We start from the raw sequence: 25,494 nt of genomic DNA on the forward strand, positions 1-25,494 counted from the left end.
ACATGGCTGCTCTCCCGTCAGCCAGCCCCCAGACCCTCCTGTTGCATAGGGTTACTCTGCCAGGCTTCACATTTGGTTTCGTTGAACTTCATGAGGTCTCTATCAGCCCATTCCGCTAGATCATTGAGGTCTCTGTGAAGGGCAACCCCGTCCCCCAGCATATTCACTGCTCCCCCCAATGTGTCAATCACAACCATGCTGCGGGTGCACTCCATCCCATCAGGCAGGTCATTAAAGAAGGCATGAGACAGCACTAGCCTAAGATCAACCCCCTGAGGAAGGCAGGACAACAGACCAATGGAAAAACACATTGAATTCATAATCCAAAAAACCCCCAGAAGTTCAGTACCTGGTTCTTATTTTGCAGGTTGTTACAGTGCACTGGGTTGCTGGAGTTCACTTCTTTTAGCCTTTGGAGCAGGTTCTCCACCAAAGTATCCCGGTCCTTCAGCTCAATGAACTGAAAGGCCATCTTGCTCCTTATGCTAACAATGATAGGATTAGGGAGAAGGCTTGTGTCCTCCATCTTCTCTATACTGATTACCTTTTCCAGAAACATTACAGAAAACGCATTATGCACCACATCCACAGAAACGTCTTCAAATACTCTACATGTACCAAAATGTACAAACACAGCATTCATTTACACACATGCTTTAAACATGGTTATTCATATTGGCTTTCTTTGATCAGACACATCCTACCACCTGAAGTTTATGGTCTCTTTAGAAGCTCAAAGCAGGCACCAAAAAGTATCCCAGCTGCTTTTTTTTTCTTTTTTTAAATGACTTGGAGGCCCACTTCTGGAGAGTGGACTGAGGGGAAAGAAAGAAAGGGGAGTAACGATTAAAACAAGATTTAGAAAAGGATCAACTTGATCAAATTCTGGGGGATGGAGGAGGAAATTTACTTTCACACTCCTGACGACAGAAGAAAACAGTTGTTTTGTTGTTTCGTTGTTTCTGATTAAGTATATAACACTGTTCTTTTGTTTTCTATTTCTGTAACAGTGGAAGATAAGTTGCTACACTTAGGATATTTCAATGTTACTCTGTTATTAGTCGAGGACAAAAGGAAAGCTTTAATTAAAAGATCATAGCAGCCTTGTATCCACAGCAGATCAGGCAGGTGTTTGCTTACAGCCTCCTTCTCCTCTTCTACTCCCACCACCTTCCCATGCATCCTCCGTTCCATTTAAATGTCTCTGATTTCATGGAAATGTGGCAGCTTGTCACTGCCTCCAGAACATCCCCTTTTTCTCTCTGCCCTACAGGTTTGCAAAGTATCCACAGGTTTGCTAGAGTTTGTCTATGGAGGGAGAACTTCAACACTTCTAAGCGTTGATCCCAGGCAAGGATGCTTTTATATTGCTAGAATGGGTCCAAGCTGAAGTCTCCATCAGCATCAAGCTGGACGTATGCATTTGTGGAACTGGAGGGAAGCACTGTCCAAGGCTTGGACCGATCAGACTCTGGTTTTGCAGTGCTCTGTCCTACTGCATCACCTGTCCATACTTCACTTTGAGGATCATGTTGAATCACCAGATTTTTAGGAACTCATGTCGTAATGGGTCCCAGTACAAGCTTTGTAACAATCCTGTAGGCACGATACACACAAACATCCTACTCTTTTTCATCAAACGATAGTTTGCAGATAAGTCAAGTGACAGTGGATGCTTGCGGCAGAAAAAGGCAGATAGAGACCCGAAATGAAACAAACAAACAACTCTACCTCTCTAAGTGGGATGATAACATTGCAGCAGCCATTTTCTTTGCTGGCAAAACAGATATAACTGTCTGAAGTATACATCCTTCCCGCTGTGTGACAGCGACTAAACGGCGTCCAGAGAGAACAGTCTACAACTTCATGCAGCTTCTCCTTCCTGGGCAATCTGAAGAAGGCCCGAAAGAATTCATTCTGCGCTCTGGCTTCAAGATCCCTTAAGAGAAAGCAGTAAGAGCGAATCACAAGACCCCGAAAGCCAGGACATCCAGCACAAGGTTTGTTTTCTTGTTAGCCTCACCAAGAGCGAGGGATACAAAATAAAAGCACCGTGCACAGCAATCTTCACTGCCTATGTGAACAGATCGACAAAAGACTGACTTTGAAATACAAAAAAGAATCATTATCAACACTTGCTTGTTTAACAGTAAGATCAAAAGCAACTACTGACTAGGAAAGGAAAGGGCGCTAATTTAAATCAGCTGGTTTGTTGCGGGTTTTTTTAATTATTATTTAACCATGCATTTTCTATGGCTGCTGTACCACTTTCCAGCCTCAAAGAGTTACAGGTTTCAGTGCCCAGGAGATAACTAAATCTTTCATCTGATGAACATACGTTGAGCAACGGAGGTTAGCTTTATGATGTTCCTTGTTTCCCTTCCCAGTAGCATTACCAACATCACCCCAGGGATTTGCACCCGCACCCAAGAGTAATGCATTTGCTCAATGAGTACTTCCAAAGTGGTCAGTAATAGAAGAGTTAATGATGGTGGCATTAACATCATCACATCCTTGACTTGCAGAGGTTTCAGTCTCTGAGAGCCCTCAGAACAGTTGCAAAATGGAGAACAGTTTCAGGTCACTTACAGACTCAGTTGGGAATGACAGCACCAGCTACCTTCAGTGTGGACTTGGCTTCCTTCCAGTCACTCATCCACATATATGCGGAGAGAAGAAGTTTAAATAAATGAAGCTTTCATTACTGAGCTATGGTTATACAGACTTGGCTTTGGGGATTTTTTTTTTCTCCTCCTTTTTTAATGAAGAAGTCTGCAGTAATTTAGAGAGCTATGCAATTACATTATAAACAGCTATTAGCTTACCAACAGCAGCTCCAGAAACATTAGGGCTTAAATTCTATTATTCTCTTTACTACAAGTAAATTTTTCCAAACATGATTCACCTTAGGGGAAGAAAAAAAAAAGCTTGACTTTGCTCCATTGAAAGAATTTAAAGCGTGGGCTGAAGCATAACAGGGAGTGGTACCTTGGTGCTGTAAATCCCCTCTCCGCTCCTTCTTTCACCCTCCTCTTCTGCAGACACCTCCCCTCTACCCTAGCCCTGATGTTTAAAAATGTTGAGACAGATGAAGCCTCTGCTTCAGTAAGTAAATCAATTGTGTGGGGTTTTTTATTTCAGTTTAATCTGTAGAGAAAACTAAAGCCATGTGAAACAGGGAGGAAGACAACAGAGAACAAACCGAGACCTGAGAAGGGTGGATCTGTATCTGCGACCAACAGAAAAGACAGAATGCGCTCAACCAGTGTTCGGCTGCTGTTTCCTTCGCAAGCATTATCTTCCTTAATAAGGTTATCCAAGGAAAACACACAAATCGTCTCCTGTTTTTTCACAAAGAACAAAGAGAAACCCTCTTTGTGAAGGAAGACAAAAGTTTGCTCCAAAGTTAAAATTCCACAGCGAGAGCAACTCTGATAAGTGCCCACAGCGATCTGCTATTGTGACAAAGCTGGATCAGGATATGCCTCCTAGTTAACTCACCACTAAAATATTTTCCATTTCTGCACAGCACAGATGAATGCTGCTGATAGCATCTGCAGTCAGGTCTGGGTAGAGCTGTGCTCTCCTGCTATTGTGCTGAGAAGGTAAGACCCTCCCTGGATCTACTCGGTTGTGAAAATTTCTATACGTTTATGTGAAAAGAGACATTATACAGAAGAGTGGGACCTCTGTTGAGGCAGAGATTGTCTGTTATTTAAGAGATGGCTGTTTCTAATGCTCCAAAATCTGCAGCTTCTGAGTTTTCAGGATTTTGCTGCATCTCTTGGGGCTGCAGGCTCCAGGTGTGGGGCCTTTCAGACAAGAAGCCACAGGTTTTTAAGCTGAATAACATTTCCCATATCTGAAACTCAGTAAATTCACCAAGCACCGTGTCCAGCCCCCTCACCCCGTACCGGGGGAAGGCTGCCAACCCCAACATCCCTGGAACTGCCTGTCCCCCATGACTCACAACACAGGGTCACGCAGGGCCACCGCAGAGACCACACCGCAGCCAGAGCTGCCCCAGAGACAAGTGCTGAAACAGGGGCCAGCCTGCTGGCGGGAGGGATCCCAGAAAGAAAAATGGTAGCACGAGGATGAAATGCTGTCAGCACCTACTGCTGTGGGCTCAAATAAGAGGCTTTATTAGAAAGTGGCACACCGTGAAAATATTTCCTGTTAAGCAGCCAAATTCTAGGGCTTAAAGCAATTGCTTCCCTTCATAAATAGAGCCAAACAAAATTAGAGCTGGTTAAAAAAAACCCAAACCCTATAACTCTTCAAAAAAACCCACAAACAAAATTAGCTCCTAAAACGAGACAGGCAATTGTTTAAACATGTTAAAGATGCAGCGGCCGGCCCAGGTCCCACAGCTTCCATTTTGAGTTTCACAATACCTCCAATGCTGAACAGAAATACAACCTTTCCACCTGTGGCCCAATCTGTTTGAAATTTTCTTCTCTATAGCTTAACAATTTCCATGGTGGTTTGGTTTTTAAGCAAATACAGCGTACTGAGCTGTACCTAGGAAAAAGAAGGAATGCTATCGTTGTGTAAAAATAATGTTTATCGAGTGTTTACACATGCATCAGAAGAATAAAAGGTGAGAAGATGCAATTGCCTTGTTCCCTACTTTTCAGAAAACTCAGCAATTCTTTCCAAGCGCAGTTCCCGACTTGCACGTTACGGGATCCTGGACTGCCTCCAACCCCAGCACTTCAAAGTGAACGGCAAGTCTGAACTGCGTAACTCCTTGTGTGTGACCCCTACGTTACCTTCCAAGAGTTTTAAATTAAAGGAAATAACACACAAGACTAACAAAATACCTAAAAGTATCAGGACACTTAAAATCATGTCTTCACTGTCAAATGTTTTTCTCTGCTTTAAATCTAACAGAAGTCAACTTGGCAAGATTTTAGCTCTGCTGAGTCACTTGCTGCCTATCTAAAATCTAAACAGGCTGGTTGACCTCTTGCTTTTAGAGACCGATTACTAGACTCTTCTTGCTATTCAGGCTCCAGAAAGTTACAGATTTTGGAAATAACACATCCAATGATATACGTCTTATTTATTGGAAGAACTGTTAAATTCACGTGGCAAGAAAGGCTTCTTGTGAGCAAGCCAGGAGAAGTTATCTGAGAAGAGCCAATATGGACTTGTCAGGACAAATGTAAACCCAACATAATTCCCTTACGTAGCAGGAACACTGGACTTGTAGGTGAAGGAGATGCAACGGATATTTTAGCCAGACTTTATGAAAGTCTTGATATTTCCTCGCATGGGAACTAATAAAACTGGATTGAAGTGAAAAGCCGTTGTACCAAGCCAGTTGAAAAAGAGTACCCCAAAAAGCAGCCCACAAAGGCTCCTTGGTAAATTGGAAGGCTGTATCGAGAGGACCTCCCTGGGGGTCCGTCCTGGACTAGCTTCTGTTCAACGTCTTCATCAGCAATCTGCACGATGGATCAAGAGATTGCTGTTATTAAACTTGCACACGATGTGAGGCTGGTAGAGGTTAATGAGCAGAAGAACAGGATCAGATTCAGACTGACATTCACAAACTTACGGGATGGCGTGGAAAAAAAGCATTACTAGTATTTTCAGCTGTACATCATAAGCTGCACAAATGCAGCACGGAGATCAACTCCACCGGCAGCCACTCAGCAAAAAGAAAAGACCTAGGGGTTACACGGGATCACAAGCTGAACATGAGCCAACAGCCTCGCGCTCACAGGAAGAAGAGGAGCACCGCCCTGGGCTGCAGAAGAGCACGGCCACCAAGATGCAGCACAGCAGTCCCGGAGTTGCTGCAGAGACGGTCATGCTGCTCCTGCCCTGGTCAGCACTGGTGAGACATCGGGGGCAATCCTGTATCCCACCACCCCACGCCTGCAGCTGCATGAGATAAGTGACAAATATCCAGAGAAGAGTGACCAGAAGGGTCACTCTATCAGGACCGATAAGAAAAACCTGGCTGAACTAGGGCAGTGCAGTTTAAAGAAGAGAAGAGAAAGGAGATGCATACCAATCCCCAAATACACAAATAGTTGCTCTAAAGAAAGAGGGAACACCTGATCTCTTCAATAGCACTGGGTAGGACAAGAAGTAACAGACTCAAAAAGCAGCACGAAAGATTCAAGCTAGACTTCAGAAAGACTTTTCAATGATAGGACAGTGAAGTACTGGTATGGATCCTGATATTTCCATTACTGGAAGTCCTTAAAAACAGGTTAGGCAGTCATCTGTCACAAGTGACACACAGAGATAATCCAAACCCTGCCTTTTGCCAGGCAGATGCAATAAAAGGACATTCTTTCTAGTCACATCGTCCTTGTTGCTCAAGGTTTACGGTGTTCTCGGATTCCTGCTCTGAAGGAATTAATGCGGACTGAAGTGACATTTAAGATACTTCAAACAGTTTCCGTTCAGCTTAGATCAGTGTTAAAAACCTTCTTTTCCTTCATATGAAGCAAAGTCATCCTCATTGGCAATTCACAGTTAGACACGAAGAAAAGAAACTGAGGTGTTAGAGCCTGGAGAAACATATTGTACTTTTGAAACCTTACTGACACCGGCACTAAAGCTTTTAAATCGCGTGTTCTGCTCTGGCCAATTTCCTCACTACATTTGAGGAATTCAGTGGATATTCTTGCATCCTGAAAGAGATGGAAATAAGAAGTACAAGAAACCTATACCAGAGATCTTAGAGACCTTCCTATTAGAAAGGAAAAAATAGTTACCGTATGTTCCAGTAAAATTGTATGGCACATAAATGTACCTGCAAGAAATGGCATTTGTAGTTATCAAACACCTCAGCTTTACTTTGCTTTTTATGGCAATTAACTTAATTGCCATTAATCCCTTTGTACTTCATTGTTCCGAGCCTTATCCTCTCATTATGCAGCATGGAAACTTGTTTGATTCTGGCGGTGATACAATTTGTGTCACAGACTTTGGGCCTAATCCCACAGCCTCTCTGAGTCCTGACCCCCCACTGCTCAGCAGGATGACCCCAAGAGCCTCAGGAACAGCAGCAAAGGTTTCTGGTTTTCAGAATGTAGAATATACGGACCATGATGACATTAAAAATGCGTTTTTTAAAAATAAAGATATTGAGACGAGCTTCTTGCAAAAGATAGCCTAACAAACAAAAGAAATCTACAGCAACTTCATTAATTTGACACAGCTGGAATAGTTTTAATGATGTGTGGATTATTGCTTTCATTTTGATACACTACTACTTGCTTCCAAATCATGCACAAGAATTAACAAAGACAATTATTAGGGAAAAAATGTCAAGTGGAAAAGAGTTGTTCTTGTAGTAGCAGGAAAAAAAGCAGCAACAAAAGCTTCACACACCAGAAAAGTTCAATTCCCCCCCCAAACATGTTAGCATTAAAAACCAGTTTATCCACTATTCAAACTACAGTCTTGCTTAATCACGTTACATCAAAGTGGTTGCTGAAGTGTGACAAAGGGCACCAGAAACAGCAACTTATCCAACCACTACCTAATTCACGCAGAGGAAATGGGATTTTGGCATCTTCCATGCTCCCATGTTTTCCTTTCTGCCATCTCAAGTTACAGCCCATCAACATCAGCACAGGTTGGAAAACATCTTGCCCGGGAACTCTCCAGTAAATATATTTTTATCCCTCCTTCTCCTCTGCGCCCACCCTTTTTTTTTTTTTTTAAGTTGGAGGAAAGGAGAGGAAAAAACCTGTTTGCACAAATGTGTGGGATGGTTTCTGTTGCTTGTTTGCTAACAGACGTACTACTTTTCAAAAATGCCACAAGGTACTTACAGGTTGATACCCCGAGAACCTCCTTATTACAGCATATTACTAAGCTCACACTTTTCTTTGCAACTGTAATTTTAGTTTCTTTATAGTTTTCCATTCAGTTAGTACCCCTGATTCAAAGACTCTTTTGGGAAGTGACAATGATGAGTTAAAAATCAGTAGATGCTGAAAATATCTCCCCTCCAGTTTTTTGTTACATCTCCTCTGGATTTACTTTCTTGCTTTGTGCATCCAACTTTTCAGTCCAAAAGCGGGAGGAGGGTGGAATGGTAAAGCATGGAAGGGGGCTTAGATACAACCTATCACTCACAGCCATATCCTACATGAGTCAAAGTACATACCCTGCATTTCTTGGGCCAAAAGCCTACAACGTTAACAACATCCAGCTACACATACGCTGTAAAAACAACGATCGCTCTTGTGTTTAAAGGAACCCTGGCTATGAAAAAAAAGCCTGCAAAGACGTTCGTGGCTGCTCACCACTATATCACCTCAAATGAATTCCTTGATGATACCATGGATGAGATCCTGGTGTCAGTGATTTTCCTTATCGTGTGTACACATGAAATTGCAGAGAGAGTGCATTTTATTGTTTTAAACTCCACTATGAAACTTTGCAGAAGTGTTTAGCTGGGATGTATACCCAACACCACTGCAAAAATGCCCCTCAGAAACAATAAAACGGCTACTGGACACGTCTCTCTTTTTTGGGAAACGATACCACGCATTCCTTATGTTTTAGCCAGGAAGCAACACCTGGGTCATTCCCTTCATACCTCAGGCAGAGGGAGAGGAAGGAAGAGCGGGAAAGGGTGTGATTCTGGAGGGGATAAGGGCTCCACTCACCCCATTCAGAAAAGAAGTATTTACATCAACCCTGACGCCCCAGTTTGGGCTATTCCATCCTGCCAACCTAAAACTCCTCTGGCCAGTTTCCCTTCCCCTTTCCCACAGCAGCAAACAAAACACGAAGTTGTGTGTTGCGCCACTGGCAGAGAAACAGTTACCAACCTTCTCCCTGAGAACCCAGTGCAAGTCTGTAGTGGGAGAGGAATGCAGAGATGCATTTCGGGGACGCATGGGGTAGAGCTGACAACAGCATATTAATCCGTTGCAACTGCCTGTGGGTTTTTTAAGTCCTGTAACTGCTCGCTAAGTCGGCTATAGCAATCACGCTAGTGGGAAATTCCATGTTTCAGATATGATCAAAAGCAGTAATTCTACAGAATCGACGGCACTAGAAAAGCCTACACATTGCCAAAATTATAAACAAAATACTGTTGCTCTTCAGGGAAGATGGAAAACATCCCCTGCTTCAATCTACCCTTCTACGGGGAATGGTACTTTTAAAACAAACGAACAAAAAACCACAGCGATGTTTAAGGGAAGAATACGAAACGGAAAAAAGTATCTTGCACACAAGTTAAAATGCACCTATCTGATACACCGTAGTACACCATAAAATCTCTTTTTTGCCCAATCAAGTAAACCTTTGAAATCTTACCCAGCTAACAAAGCAAACCATGAAGCCCACCACTGAACCTCTGCTCGCAGAAGGGAGAACAATTCAGCTTTTTACCTCTTGGTAATCTGAGTAGGATCCTGTAGGCCTGGATCCAGTTCAAAGATCTCATTATCCAGTAGCCTTCGGAGCGTCACATCTGCCAGTTGCTCCATGATCCTGAAAGCCTCGGCGATATTGAGGAACGTGGAGAAGTCGCGCTCTTTATTTGGAGTGGTGACGCGGACCGTGTCGGTCATGAAGACGTTGGAGGTTCTTTCCAGCTTCTGGACCTCAACCCAAGGAATGATAAGTTTCACTGCCATCAGGGAAAAAAGCAAAAGTGGGTTGGAAACTGCTTACATTTTTCAGATTTGGGAAATAAGCAAATTCAGAATGAAATGCAAACAACTGAAGAGGAGAGAGACACGTTTTTACAAAGACCAAGCAAAAGCTGAAATACCTGTTATTACTCTACATTCATTCTCCCCCACTCCAAACGACTGCCTTTTTCAGAATCTCTCCCTCAAAATTTTACCTATTTTCGTAAGAAGTGCTGGACTGGGGAGTTCTGCCTTTGCAGAAAACCTGCCATGCGCTGTGCTCCTAACTCCTTTACAAGTTATTTCTGCAGCCTGCTTCACTGCTACCAGAAGAAACAGTTCATTTCAAGAGTACGAAGGATATAGGGAAAGGCTTTGTAATCTCCCAGAAATAAAACTATAGGCAGGTGGAAACCTAGTTACATGCACAGTACTTTAACTTTTAAAATACAGCTAACTCCCATACAAAAGGAAGCTTTTGCACATGGACATTTTTATAAAGTTCAAGTGTTACTGTAAGCAGGGTGTTCAAAAAAAAAAAAAAAAAAAAGCCGCCTAGGCATTGGGATCTTCCCATTTTGATTACTTTTTACTTAAAAGGTGCACAGGCAAATCTTGCCCTAAACATTAACTGTAGTCAGACTTGTTTACAGAAAACAAAAAGTATAGGACACAGTTCTCTATACTTAAACACTGCTGAATCATATAAAAACAAACGGTAAACAGAATCAGCTTATTTTAGACAACCACTGAAGGATGTTATTTGCCTCTCTCATACGAATCTCTGGGTAGATATTAGGCTGGAAAGGACTTTAAAATAGATTACATTTCTATTTAACAACTGTTGGAAGGTTCCCAGGATTCTCTGTGCCAATAACATCAAGACTACACCCCCTAACATCCCTAGCTGGTCTCCTGATGCCAATAAAGCAATAAAAAGGCAGTAATAACAAACATTGTCATATATATATGACACTTATCCATGATCGTTAATTACCTAAGGAGCTACCCTCAGCAAGTTCTCTGTACTACATGAACCACAGCTGTCAAGATTACTTGCAGATTACATTTTTTCTTACTTAAATAAAGCACAGCTGCGTCAACACACACAAACTGTTGCGAACGGTCATAAAATCATCTGTACGGGCACAGCCGAGGGAAGAAAGATTAAATAGCACCGTAGCAATAGCACTATTGTTCACGCAGGTCGGAATGACATAGGCTCTACAGCGTTGGTTATAGAAACTGCACGGCAGACTTTTAAGGGGCCCAAACTTCTGATGAAAGGTACAAAGTCTTCAAAGTTTTAGAAAAACACAAGTTTAATTAAAAAATGTGAAGAAACCCTGGCACGTCCTTTCAAGACACCTGACGTTCTAAGCCTCTGAAATTCTGCAAATACTCCGAGGCTTAGATAAAAGGGGACTTGTCCTGGAAAAAATGTTCCATAGAGTTTATGCTCGCATAAGCCATAAATTAATTTTATGAGAAGCTGAAAACAGGTTCCAATATTGCATTCCAGGTCATTTCAACATGAAATAAAACAAGGGGAAGGGGACAGTCTTGCCAGAAGCAGAAGACTTAAGACTTTGCCTATAAAGAGATTTCAGTCTACAGTTTGGGGGGATTTTTATAGAGTTAAAACACATATAAGAACTATTTTGATTGCAACTCATATATTGGGTTTTTTCCCTGTGCTGTATTGAAGAATGCAACAAATGTGATTTCTTAGCAATATTTTCTACACCAGATTTAACCAGATTTAATTTGTGATTACTACCTGGGGAAAAAAAAAAAAAGACAATGAATGACTTGTTCTACATATAATCAGCATCAGCTTCTCCAACAATAACAAGAGAACTATAGTAAATCTGGATTTTTCAATGTAATACAAGTATTTCATAAATGTGACAAAATACTAGCTTTGAAACAGAAACAATCTGCTTTATCAGAATCGGGGTGGTGGGAAGCACTTCAACATGTAATACTTCCCACCGAGCTAGAGAAGTTTTGTTTAACCAAAAGAAAATTCAGGTTTTTATTTCACATTTCCATGCAAATACATGGGAACAAAAAGGCAATGCAACAGTGAATGAACAGTGTATTTTCCATGGTCAAAATGAAAAGCTGCAAACATGTAGTTGTTTGGGGGTTTTCTGCATTTTCATAATGAATTATTACTAAAAGAGATGAGAAGCAATTTCTTCTTAAATAATATAGCATGATGTTGTACTTCCAGTATCATTTAACGATCTGTGGTATTGCATAAACAAAACTTTTGGAACAATATGAAGGATTCTTCTCTCTCCCTCCGCCTTCCCCCATTATCTACCATTAGTAAGTATTTTTGCTTTGTGTGCTTTGGCAGACTGGATATCTCAGATTTAATAAGAGGGAAGCCTGCAGTGATAGCAAGAAGAAATAATTGACAAGGATATTATTTGACACTAAACAGAAAACAAGGAGATTAAATAAGAACTCAGATATCTATTATGTACCAAGAGACTCCATTCTAGTCTTCCCAGCAAAACTCAACTTTTGTTTTTATAACGAATAACAAACTTACCAGCGTTTTAAATCTAACTCTGCCACCTTTTGCAGATATGACAAAATAATTGGCCTGAAATAATATAAGGAAAAAAAGGACCTCTAACTCTAAGCATGTCTTTGTATGTTTTAAGTCTTAGAAAGATAGTAATGGGTAATTTCTTATTTTTACATTAATGTAATGTACTTCATTTTTCAGTGTACAGTTTTACTTGACTAGACATCCCAATATTAAATCCAGACAGTAAGTGGTAAAGTTTTCCTAATTGTTATAACTGACAATTCTTGCTATATCTATAGAAGTACAGGTTTATATTACTGTCCTCACTGAAGTTGCAGCAGGATAAACAGGACTTAAAATGCCACCAGTTCATGAACAATCTTACTCAACAGAGAAATGATACAGGGTTTAAATGGCTACATTCATTTTTACCTTCTAGTATCTATTACATTCATTTTCACCTTCTAATATCTATTCTGGCAGGCTTTTCATAGTCACATGGCCTTTCCTCTGTAGAGGAACATCATGACCAAAGTCTTACAACTCGCTTCTTAAAAACGTACATTTGTTACAGTCACTATCAGGCACAAACTTGCCACCGTCTGAAGGTCTAAAAGCCCCAGGACACACTTCCTGTGACATTCCCGCACTGCCATTCAGAAACACAAAGAAATCCCTAAATTGCTGTTGTTTTCCCTTAAAAACTCTGAATTTTCACCTGGTTTTCCAGGGCACAGCCCTGTTATGTTTCCTGGGCTATTTTCAGGCAGGCAGCTGGACTCTGGCATCCCTTGCCCTGCCGCCCACCCGGCAGCAATCACTGCGCTTCCCCGCCTGTGGGAGGGGCCCGTCCTTACCCCTTTTGGCACTGAAAGTCTCTATTTCAGAATCTGTAGGAGGTCTGTTACATTTTAAGGTTGCTTCACCATGGCAAGAAAAAGAACCAGATAGCAGCTGTGTCTGCATACCCTTATAGTCTCATTTTTATTACCGGATTAATACTAAAATATAAATATTAAGCCTGAAGTGAAAACTAAACTAAACAGGATCTTTCAGCTGAACAACAAAAAAACTCAGAAACTAAACTTCAGAGGCGAACTAGGCTTTTCATAAAAATTCTAGCTATTCTTGCTTTTGAAAATAGTTATATTTATATCTCTCTCCAGCATTAGGTTTCTTACGCATTTACACTTACATTCTTTGCCCAGGAAGAAGGAATAAAAACAGAGATGATTGATGCTCAAATAAAGCCAGCCTTGCCGAGGAACTTTTCCTTTCCAACAGCAACAGGAATAATAGGTGATCAACTTCTCGGCTTCAGGAAAATTAAATCTGGATTCAAACTTCACCAGGGCTTCTCGGAACTTCTCGGGGTCTTCCTCCTGCTCAGCGAGCTTGCTGCTCGTTTCCTCCGCAATCAGCGCCTGAGTCCATAACGAGATAATGTATCAGGATAAAACTATGGCATTCACGCTCGAGCAAGTTGCTACAAGCTACCCATTCAAATTTTAATAACGCAACCCTTTCTTACAAAGAAATTCAAGTTGATTTGCAGTTTTCACAAATGGAGACATTTCTGCAGTGTTTGCATCTCTCATACGTTTTGAATGCTTCCAAATCAAGACTTCTGGGGGCTTTTTTTATTTGTTTATTTTTTCAATGAGTCTGGCAGAACCATATATTCAGTTTCACTACAGCTTATGATTGCTGTTATTTGGTGTATACAAAGCAAAGGTAGAGTAACAATTGTGTATACTGACCAGTACTATTTTCCTATGAAGAGGCAATGCAGTGAGATGTGTCAGTAACTTGTAACATGCTTGGAACCATTAAAAACACGGTTTCAAGAACATCTACGTAAATATAATTAAGCGTTGAGAATTTCAGTAGCGGTATTACAACAAAGGAGTTAAGTATGTATTGCACCATTCAGACAAATAATCTGCATGTTACAGCACCTGCTATAATTTGCAATTACCAAGCAGTCCTAAGATGCCAAAAGTCTACAGCAGAGGCGAGGGTCCAAAACCTGGACTTAACATTAACTACTGAAACCTGAAGAATTTTAAATATGTACTGTGCTAGGTAACAGGCTGCCACAGCATTATCAAGAGAGATTCATTTTATTCGAGCCTTTCAGTGCACTTAGACAAAGTTGTTTTTTTAAGAAAGCAGGATAAAAACCTAAGATTTACACAGTGATCTTTTGCCCCTCCGTTCCCTTCTTCCCCAACTTCAGAGCCCACTGAGATCACAGCAGCAGGGTTGAAATTCACCAAAAACATTATGTTCCTACAAATTCTCCAGACCAAAAAAGGAGGTATGGGGGGAAGAGCACCTCACTAAAACTCTTAGCAAGGAAAAGCTTGCAGCAGGACCTGAGGTACAGTAGTCACCAGCAGACCCGCACCCCCGCCAGCCATCACCGAGCTCCTCTTGGAGCGTGTGTTTTACCAGAAGCAGAGCACAGGGCGCCAGGCTTTCCAAGTTTTACCGCACGTGCCGTTATTATTTTAAATCTGGCTTCAGTCACCAAATTCCCTTACTTCTAAAATTCTTTAGCCTTCCAAAAGGACGCTCATTTCTGCAACCCTGCAGCCGGCCAGCAGCTTCACCGCAGTGCCCAGCCACGACCCTCGCATCCTGCAAAGCCACCGGCAGTTTCCGTGCCGGACCCTTACGACACAGGTGACGTTGCACAAGGGCCTTGTCCCCTGTCCCTGTGCTGCCGGGACTGCGTCGTCGTCCGCACGGGTGTGCTGCCAGCAGATTCAGGCACTGTGGCTATCACCTGCTGACACCTCTGAGCCCCATCAGGAGCGACAGGACTATGGAAATGGGCAGAAACGAGCAGGAGAAACTGATGGGATAAAGCTAGGAAAAGCACGGGAGATAGATAGGAGGAGAAACGTAGAAAGGAGGAAAAGCTGAGATATAGGAAGGGAAGGTATTTAACATGTTTTAGAGAGGCAGAGGAACTGAAAGCAGATGCTGAAGAAAGCTCAGCTGCACATCACAGGGAGGAGAAGAACAGTGAAGCTGGAAAGGGACGGGTGGGATAAAGATTAAATTAGATACTTCGGTTTTGAGATGTTTCCAAGGAAATGTGAGTAAAGATGCACAGGTGCCTGCCACATCATGTGCAAGTGTCACACAGAAAACCAATCAATAATGTTTCGATGGATAAAACCAAATATGAACGACAACAACTTCATGATGTTATTTCTAATAAACCACAGGTAATCAGGCAGGGAAGGGTGAAAGTAAGACAGTTTCCTTACCTTCACTTTCCCTTTGACAAAATTAACAATATCTTCTTTATTGTCAAACACAGACAAAGTATGGAGCAAGTTTTGTTCCAGCCATTCCCAGTGCTGGTTTATCTCCTCTGCAGTGGCACCTAGAAATGCAAAAAGTAGTGTATTGAAACTCATCCTACAAAATAAAATTGAAAGGAAGAAAAAAAGTAATAAAACACACTATTTTATAAATTCATTATGAGAAACTGCACTTTCAACTTCAAAATTCTTGGTAGCAAACAGGTCAAAAAGGTCTCGTTCATAGCAGTATAGTTAGAGAAAAACAAAAACGTCATTGTTTTAGAGAATTAGTTTTAGTGCTTTTAGTTTTATCTTCTCAAACTCTCTCAGCCAGCAAATGCTGCATTAAAAGTCAAAGCAGAAAAACCAGCAAAACTTCATCCTGAGCTGCTAGACTGCAGCTTATTTTGACATGACGTTCCTTAAGTGGCCGCTGGAAACCTTTCATTTACGTCCTGTTCCCAAAAGTCCCCGATCTTCCTTTCTCCCTCCCTCGGTACGTACATGCATATACACACACCCCCCACACACACATGCACACCCTTTGAGAGGAATATACATGGTCATAATCCACATCCTATTTGAAAAGCTCTCTGTAATAATTAAAGTACCTAAAAAGAAAAGAGTTTGGTTCAGCAACACCTAAAAGGTCTACAAGAGCACATTTCTGCAGTTTGGGGAAGAAATACAGTGAACGTAAAATCTTTGACAAATACCGATTTTCAAATCTTTAAGGCTTCCTTCTCCAAGGATTTATTTGAGGGTTTTGTTGCTGTTGTTTTAAATGTAATGTGTTCACGCTAACTCCAGAAATAATATTTCAATCACCGCCTATTTGTTTCTGCTTGAAACTGAACTGTCGCTGCATCACACGATGACAGGAAAGCCAGAGCAAGACGGGCAACATACAGGGCAATCGGGGAAATCTGGCCCCTCCAGATCTTACTGGTCAGTGATTAAACGTTATAGGTAAAAAAGTAAAGGCAGCAAAAGTTGCTTTTCCTAATGCCTTGCTAGTGGAAGAAAGGAGAGAAGGAGTTTGATGTAAGAGACATACAAATCACAGGTGAATATAATAACAAAATGGATCTCAAATAGAAGATCCATTATCTCAAGATTTGATTTGTGTGTACTTTAGAGATGCACCATGTTGCCTCACAACAAAAAAATGATAAATTTAGCTAAGGATTTTCCACTTTGCTCTGCTCTGTTTTCCATGCAGAATGCCAACTGGCAGGGAAACTTTCCAAGCTTTAACTTCCTTGACAGGAAGGTCTTGTGATGGAACTTCATAAATATCATTAATCAACGTTACATAATTAAAAAAAAAATGACAAAAGAAGAGACACTTAAATGCCCTTTAGGTAAAGAAAACATATTATATCAATGGTTAAGAACACCACAAATTCATTTTGTATTGAAATGGCTGTGCAAAGCAAATACTGAGTTGAACCTTTATTTCTGAGCAACCTAAAAGATACCAACCGTATGGGAGAGCCGGTGGGCTGCCTCTTGTGAAATAAGCCGTGAGCAAGACGCCTTTCACAGCAGCATCCACACGGCTCGGACTGCTCTGAGCCTGGGCTCTGGCAGCGGCTATCTCCCACGGGGGCTACTGCAATCTTGCCTGCCTGCCTTTAGGTATCTCCAGGGATTCTGCTCAAATACTGGAAGATCTCTTTGCCCCTTTCATTTGGTCAGGCCAACTCCTCAGCTTTTTGGGTCCCTTCTTTACTTCTAATTTCCATTTCATGGCTTAAAGTCGTCCCGTGATTTGAATCAAGCATTGCCAATCTCTTCCTTATTCCTCTTCCTGCACCGATGCTCTGCACAGCATTTTATTCCACCTTTTACCCACCTTCTTTATGTACCTGTGCCAAATGTATATTTAGTCTAACCACAGCCTCATAATGTCTTCTTTAAACCCACTTCTCACCAAACCCTTTTGCTCTCCCTCTCCCAAAAGATACTTCACTTAACTGTGACTTGCGTCTCTGTTTTGCCCACAAGCCTTCTGAAAGGAAAGTCCTCAGCGGCTCTACACTGGGGCTGAGGTTAGGCGTTGGGTTTTTTTTTCTGTGCTGGTGTAACATGATTAACCATCTGGATTAAAACATCTCTGCCAGAACAGCCGTGCTGGGCAGGGATCAGACTTCCTAGCAGCCCTTGGAGATTTGCAGAAGTCTGTAACACAGATATGACCCTCACGCATATATTATCAATTAAGCCTACAGCTCCTGGAACAGAGGACTGCCGACATACAACTAAAAAATGTCATTTTAATTAATTGCCTAATGACATGATGGCTATCCCTAATGAAGTTACACCAGGAGACTGGAAGGAGCTCCTGGAGCTGCTCTTTGTCCTTGCTAAACAGCAGGAACCTTAATTTGACTCGCTGCTCCTTCCAAATCCAGTAACAAAACTCTTAATGCCATGTTTGTATGAAGCACCTCGCTCAGACAGGGCAGAGCTGGGCAAGCAGCAATGGCCACTTCTGCGTGGGGAAAATCCTCCGGCTTTCCAAGAAAGGGGTCAGGCGATGCTGATCCTCTGACTCCTATCACCAGCGCCAGCTCTCCCCTGGACACTCACGTCAGGGTTTCACAGCAGAGATATTATTCAGAAACAACTTCTGCTACCATGGTTCTTCATTTCTGTACAGCTCTGGCAACCGCTTATGTCCTACCCACGTGGCATACAAAACAGAGCCCTCTGCTTTCCACTCTGTTAATATAAATCTCATTTTCTCAGGGCTGAGCATCCATTCAGAAAAGCCAAAGAGAATTCTAGAAAACATTAATCAAGTAAGTTTATCTTGGCAAAATCCTTAACCATTCCAACCAGGCAAGTTTTTGATTTGTGGTTTCTTTAATATATTAAAAAAAAAAAACCCAAACAAACAAAAAAAAAACCTGTGGGAATAAGTGTGGCTAGGGCAAGGATCAGCCCCAGAAAGGAATATTATTTATATTCAAATGATCAAGAAGCCCACGACAGCAAAACTGAGCTTGCTTTTCCAGTGAAAGCTACCTGGCTTCGTAAGAGGACTATAACAGCATGAAGCTCTTAAATTTCTCCATGAGATGGCATTATTTAAATATAAAAAGGAGGGGGGTAGGGATATAAAGCAGAGAGCAATTGCAAAACCAAGAAAACCTAGCCACAACAAAAATAGCACAAACAGACTTTACGCAAGCTTCTTCAAACACATCTGGCACACGGAAAAATTCCCAGTATTAATGGGGAACATGCAGAGGGGTCTCTGCTGAACCAAGGAAGAAATGCTGAATGAGCTTGTACAGAGGAAGGGGGCGAATATACAGATTGCCCCTTCCATTCAAAGGACTACTGTGTCAAAGACCATCAACAACATGTCAAAACTTACATTAGCTAACTATTTCATGGCTTGATTCGTGTAAGAAAGGAAAGAATAGAACAGAACAGAATAGAACAGTCCAGTGGGAAGGGACCTACAACAATCATCTAGTCCAACTGCCTGACCACTTCAGGGTTGACCAGAAGGTAGAACGTATTAGTAAGGGCATTGACCAAATGCCTCTTAAACACTGACAGGCTCGGGGCATCGACCACCCCTCTAGGAAGCCTGTTCCAGTGTTTGACCACCCTCTCGGTAAAAAAAAGTTTCCTAATATCAAGTCTGAACCTCCCCTGACGCAGCTTTGAACCATTCCCAAAGGAAAACCTGCTGTAAATTTCAATGCTAGGATTTTTTAGACTGGAGAAGAAGGGATGAGAACAGCCCTGCAGACTGGCCGAGCAAGAACAGGATGAATGGAACAAGTGCATTCAGATAGCCTTTAGCGTGCCATGGCCAGGTTGCTGCAATTCATATCGATATCACTTTCCTGAAGATGAGCTCGACCTTCAGAGGTTGCAGAAGCACTGCAAAAGGTATTAGTGCACAACAGACCAGGCAATTAGACATTCTCCCCTGACAACTTTACCTCCTAATTGTGTAGCATCTTCCAAATGTTCCAGTAATATTTCATTATAACCAAGCACGGTAAGACATTTCATAGTAGTAAGCAAGCGAAAGACTAGACTGGTGAAAGCCTAGACTAAGTAGCTTCTTGCTGTAAGGAACTATTACCACTATAGGAAAAGATATGCATATGAACAGAACCATGCTACTTTGCAAGAGACAGAAAATTAACACAAAACACCCTCAGCTAAACAAGCTTTCTAGAGAAACTTAATGTTCCTAGTTAACGCTTTTTCATAATTCCTATCAGGGATTTTAACCAGAGGTTAATTTGGTTGTTAAACAAGCTATAGGCAATAGCTTTCCACGCGCACACTACTAGCTGGGGTTACCTTGAGCTTCTTGGACATGCAGACACTGACCATGCTCAGAATCGGTTTGGGGTTTTTTGTCTGTGACTCACCAATAGCTACGGCCCAGTAAACTTCTGATCCGTTCAATAACTCACCACATGCAATGGCAGAGTAAACCTGTGAGCCTGGAACTTGGAGTAAAATTCGAAACGGAGCGACGCGTGCGTTAGAGTCTAACACAGCATCCAGGGCACCAACCAAGCGACCTGCAAAGAAAAAGGGGGGAAAAGAGAGTTAGCGCCAACTTTCACATCTGTAGCCTGCAAGTCTTTTCACATCTAAAGCCATAAAATTAAAATGCAGAACGTAACCATAACAATTCTTCCCCTATTTTATGCTGTGATGTACAGATGCTCAAAATGCGAAAGGCAAAATGCAAAAGAAGATCAAAAGCATATCGAGTTCTTTGCGTTTCCGGTTTTGCCTCATATATATGTATATAATCACAGCATTGAAGTGGAAAGACCTGAGGGCACCTTGGGAAGTTACCATTCCAGCCCTGCTCTGAAGCTGGATAAATACACCTATGCCATAAGTGGTGTTTGTCTAACCTGTTCTTCAAAACCTCCCACAACCAAGATACAACAACTTCCCCGGCTAGCCTCTTCCACTATTTTCATTAAGTATTCTTACAGGAAAAAAAAAACAAACAAACAAGCCAACCACCGCAATCTTAAACCTTCTTGCTGGAAGTTAATCCTGCTCCCCGGAACGCAGAGAGTAACTGGCCACATGCATTTTTTATGTTAATGCTTGACATACTGAAAAAGTATCATCATAGTTGCCCACCTTTTAATGATTTCTCTTTTTCTAAAGAAACCCCAATCGCCTCATCTCATCCTTACGGGTCATATTTTTCAAACAGCTCATTGTTCTTGAGCTTAAACCGGAATCTCCCCAGGTAATCTTTAAGCGTCAATCTCCCCAGCTAATCTTTAAGCATGACACTCCAAACTGGACACGAAGCTCACTACCAGTAAGGTCTCAGCTGTAAGAAGAGTGGAAAATCACCTCCTGTATCTTGTGTACACACCACCATATCCAAGAAAGCTTGCAGCAGTATCCCACTGTAAATCAGCACTTGACATAAATACAGGCAAACTCATTTTGGAGAGCTGGAGCAATTGCTGCCCTCAAAAGACGACTTTCCAGTCTGGAGGCCAGCAGGAGCTGCTGGCCTTTCCCGTTACCTCCCCCCAGCAGGCAGAACCAAGCTATGCATGAAAAAGTTATTCAAATGCCATGATTTGCAAGCTGGCATATTAAAGTCACTCAGAATTGGTTTACGGCACCTACAAATAGCAATTCAGGAGTAGCTTTATATCCAATTCCCCTATGCTGTATGTCCTGCAGAGACATGACCTCCTACAGAGAGGGATGGCAGGCAGCGAGGAATGGCTTTACCATGTTTGCTTAAGCCACCAGGGTATCTAGGCAGGTTTCTGCAATGCTACATTTTCCCTTTGCACATTTAATTTTTCCAACCTGTTGTATTTTTGTTCCTTTACCATTAACCCAACATAAAAGGAACTATTCTCAGCCTCCGAAAGTTTTGCCAGCCCTTGGCACCATGTGCAGTTTTTATAATTGCATTCTCCAGTCCATCACCTAAGTGATTAATGGAAACAATAAAATGAGACCTACAAAGTCCTCATTTGAAATGCCTTCTCACTTGGACAACAAACCACAGCTAATTAATTTGAGTACAGCACAACAAAGCAGCAGTGTAACCACTTTCAGGTCTAGGAGGTGTAAGAAGCTCACATGGAACAGCACCAAAAACCTTCCGAGAGCGAAGAAAATTACATCAAGTACTTCCTCCCTGCATTCACACACGCCGTTGATGATGCTTTCAAAGCCAAGCAGAAGTTGGACACAATATGTTTTAAAACTGTACGGTGAGATATTATTCAGCACCAGTCTGCTTCTCAGCTAAATACATGTCCAGATATTACACCCATCTATTTAAAACGGAGACCTGAACTTGGAGACCAATAATAGGTATAATATCAGAAAATGCTAAATGCTCTCCTGTAACTGCAAGAAAAAGACAGAAAAATTCATCCAAGTATAAAAGGTAGCAAATTATCTGTGCTCACAGAAAAGAGAGCATCAACTTCAGCGTGTGGTCTTCAAAACAGCTGGATTAAAGCCAGTAAGGTAGCATCAAATGATGCAGAGAACAAAAGCAGGGTTTAACTTCCAAATTGCAAAACACTTGAGACATTACAAGAAAGAGAAAGAAGAAGAAACTTATGAAGTGCTGTGCATGTTTTCCCCTGATGATAGATCTAGGAGAAAGATTTCTGTTTCATTTCACTAAAGTCATGGAAAAAAGTCAACTCACAGTAAGTGCTACCAAAATCCCAAGAGAACGCTTAATGAACATCTGATTAATGAAATACTTTTTTTTCAGAAATTATGAAAAAAACACATGAAAGCACAGAAGTAGCTGCAAAATTTTGTTTTCACTTCTTAGCCTGTGCAAAATTAATTCCTTTTTCTGTTCCTGAATAACTGACCAGAAAAAACAATTCCTCTTCTCACTGTTTACTTCTGCTTACAATTTCCATTTTGCTTACCAACTTTTTAAAAGTTTCCTCTTTCAACTGTGCAAAGAAAAAAATCATATCCCTTGTCTTAACTACCCATAGCTAAAATATTAACTAAGGACAACAAAGAGCAGCCAGAACTAAGAATCAAAGGAAAGAAAAAAAGAGGGTGGGCATCAGGATACCTGCCAGAATAAAGCCCAAGCATCCCGGCCGCGCGCTGGGAGTCCCTGCGAGGGCTTCAACAAGGGCACTGCACCCCACACCTCGATCACCCGGAGCCAGCGCTGCAGCTGACGGGGGTCCCATCCTGTCCTCTGCCGGGGTGGGTTGCGGTGGGGTCGCTCCAGAAGGGACGTAAGGACAGTGGGGGGGAGTAAAAGCGAGTACCGCTAAAACTAAGCCTGCCAAACACAGAGCAGCAACCTTGTTTGGCAGGACCCCGTGACTGTGGTTTAGCACCTGTACTTATGCAGTGGTGCAGCTCCACATGAAGTTGATGCTTAAGTACCAAAAAAATAAAGGAGAGACTGACAGAGGCAGAGAGGGGGGGGAAAGGGAATTACTAAGAGTGCATCTGGAGGAGCATGAAAAGGATTCAACATTAATAAATACACCCAGGCCTAGTATGGTAACTTAGTTGAAGCTGAAGTAGCATGAAAATTACTAAAACCAGAGGCAAATTTTTTTCCAGTGTGAGTTGCCTCGTACTCATTTGGGGTAACTTTCGAATCATAACACTTGTCTTACGCTTCTCACTGAAGCACCGAAAAATAAACAACCTAAAAATCCCTGAACAAACAAACAAGAAACTTTACACAGTACACTGATTCTGAAACACGCTTTGAAAAATACCTAGCTTGTGAGCAAGCACCTGTCTAATAAAATGTCCTAAGAGCTTGTTCCATGGAAGGGTCTCTTATAAAATAGGGTCTGTTTATAAAATAAAAGGGTTTCTGGCTCTCATATAAATTATATAAAGGGTCTCTGGCTCACATGTCGATACATTAGCATACCTTCAGTTCGGATGCAGCAGACCTCGTCTGTATCACAGGCAACAGTGAAACCGTTTATACCTACAGGACAGTCAAAAATTAAAAGGAAACAGAAACAGAGTGGGGGAAAGAGAAGAACTGCTACACCGGTTTCCTTCCCAAAATTCTCATCATTTTGTGTTTTGGTTTTTTTTCACTCTATGTGGGACAAGATTTTTGGGAGGACCTGAAAATGCAGACTACCTCTTTCCCTTTAACAAGCCACTCCACCGACTTCTCGTCCGCTTGTAGACCTCCCAAGACGCAGAAGTATTTCAGGAAAGCAGCTAACTGTACAGCGACCGCACTAAGGAAGGCTGCGGACGTAGGTTTGCAAAGCCTTCTGCTAAAGACCGCTGACAGAACGTTGCAGATTCCTCAAAGGTACAAGTTTCTTCATGCAGAAGGAACATTTGCAGGCTAAAATCTGTATCTAAGTTTCAGGTTTAATGTATACTTCTGATAAATATGGAGGAGAGGACAGAAGAAGGGCAAAAGGACACACTTCTACTGAAATTATACGCTTCTCCTCAATAAATCTGATTACTTTAGCTGTAAGGTGGATTTCAGGTAGAGGGAACATTTGTCTATATTTTTTCAGAATTAAGTCTTATAAAATAAATCTGGAAAACTCACTACAAATCCCACATCTTACTTGGTAGTTTTTATTTCACTGAAACATCTACTTCTGTGCGTATTTTGTTCCTTCAATACTGGAAATTGGCATATCTCAAAGTAAAACAAGAGTGTTGTACTTCTAACTGCAAATTGATTTTCATCAAATTTACATGTGTATTATGGATATAATACCACAAGTGAACTCAAGTATAAAAATGAGCGAGGAATAATTTCAGATTCTGCAACAGGTAGGGAGCGTCTCCCTTTTACAGAGGTCAATCTGTAACCAAATGGGACGCAAACAGGACACTATGCACAATGAACTTGCTGAGCATTTCTTCACAGAAAAAAAAGAAAGTCAAGGATATTTTATAATGACCGGGTTCTCAAATGAACTATCACAAGTGCACCACTCTTCATCTTTAAACACATGGTTCCTTATACGCCCCCAGAAAGATAAAAGATCCCACTACAGGTTATCCTGTGTCATGTTCATAACTAATCTAGAAAAAGGAACATGTTTACAGTAAGTTAATCTAACACCAATTTCTACTAAACATACCGTACCTTTCAAACCAAAGAATGCAGGCTCCTCTCCCGGATCGGTGTTAATTATCCACGTGGTATTTCAAAAATTCTTTTAAACTTCTGAGACACTGGGCAGAGGGTGATTAAAGCTGAACTCAAAACTAAAAACTGGAACTGAAAAATTATCTATTATTTCCATCTTTTAGGACAATACTCAAGAGAGAGTCCAAGGCACTAACAACTATGCCTGGCTCAACAGCACACGAATTAAGGCAACCTCTACAGAGAGCAAGACGATTTCTGCTTACCTCCACCATATTTTAAAGACCTTAAAGGGAAATTTTTCAGAACTACTCAAATGCCTTTCCATAAATGGGGTGGTCACTTCAGCAGCTAAGCCATGCTGCAAGGCAGAGGGGACTTCGACTGATCACTTAGGAGTCTGGGACCAATAAATTAATAAAATCCTCAAAAAATAAAACAAAAAGGCAAAAGGCCAAAGCTGCTATTGCTTTTTGGGGGGACGGGAAATAAAAGGGAAGGAAAAAGCAGAGTTACATCTAAGGCTAAGTGACAAGGAAGCCTTCAGTACCACAATACTGAGCAACATTATCCTTATAGTTTTACTTTGTTTTTAAATAAGACATCTGGTCCCCACAGCCAGGATCTTTTGTTAAACGCAAACTCATAAATTCATTACAAAGCGGGAAGTGAAGTTCAACGTAGTTCAAAGAAGCAGTAACATGTGGTATCTGCAATTAGTTGGTAAGAAATTTTGACAGCACTTTTAAAAGCTGGGGAGCAGCGGGCTGGATGTGAGGCACAAGGAGGCACCTCTTCCCACCCATGTGCCACAGCCCTGAACCTCCCAAATCAAGCGCTTACACCCGCTCTCCCAAAACCAAAGGG

The 25,494-nt window shown here is 41.7% G+C and overlaps 1 protein-coding gene across 2 annotated transcripts in view; it reads right to left on the minus strand.

Annotated features, from left to right (window-relative positions):
• Positions 1-25,494, minus strand: part of TBC1D8 (TBC1 domain family member 8) — a 50,636-nt gene that overhangs the window by 16,187 nt on the left and 8,955 nt on the right. The window contains exons 2-7 of one of the 2 annotated variants that reach the window (XM_076359602.1): positions 19,949-20,059; positions 15,456-15,574; positions 13,370-13,598; positions 9,382-9,622; positions 1,732-1,939; positions 350-544 (exon numbers count right to left, since the gene is read on the minus strand). In XM_076359602.1, the coding sequence (XP_076215717.1) occupies positions 350-544; positions 1,732-1,939; positions 9,382-9,622; positions 13,370-13,598; positions 15,456-15,574; positions 19,949-20,059 (1,103 nt within the window). Of the gene's footprint in view, positions 1-349; positions 545-1,731; positions 1,940-9,381; positions 9,623-13,369; positions 13,599-15,455; positions 15,575-19,903; positions 20,060-25,494 lie in introns of both variants that reach the window. The other variant, XM_076359593.1, reaches the window with a different exon arrangement.

Source organism: Aptenodytes patagonicus, chromosome 1 (genome assembly GCF_965638725.1).
Source record: "Aptenodytes patagonicus chromosome 1, bAptPat1.pri.cur, whole genome shotgun sequence".
NCBI classification, from domain to species: Eukaryota; Metazoa; Chordata; class Aves; order Sphenisciformes; family Spheniscidae; genus Aptenodytes; species Aptenodytes patagonicus.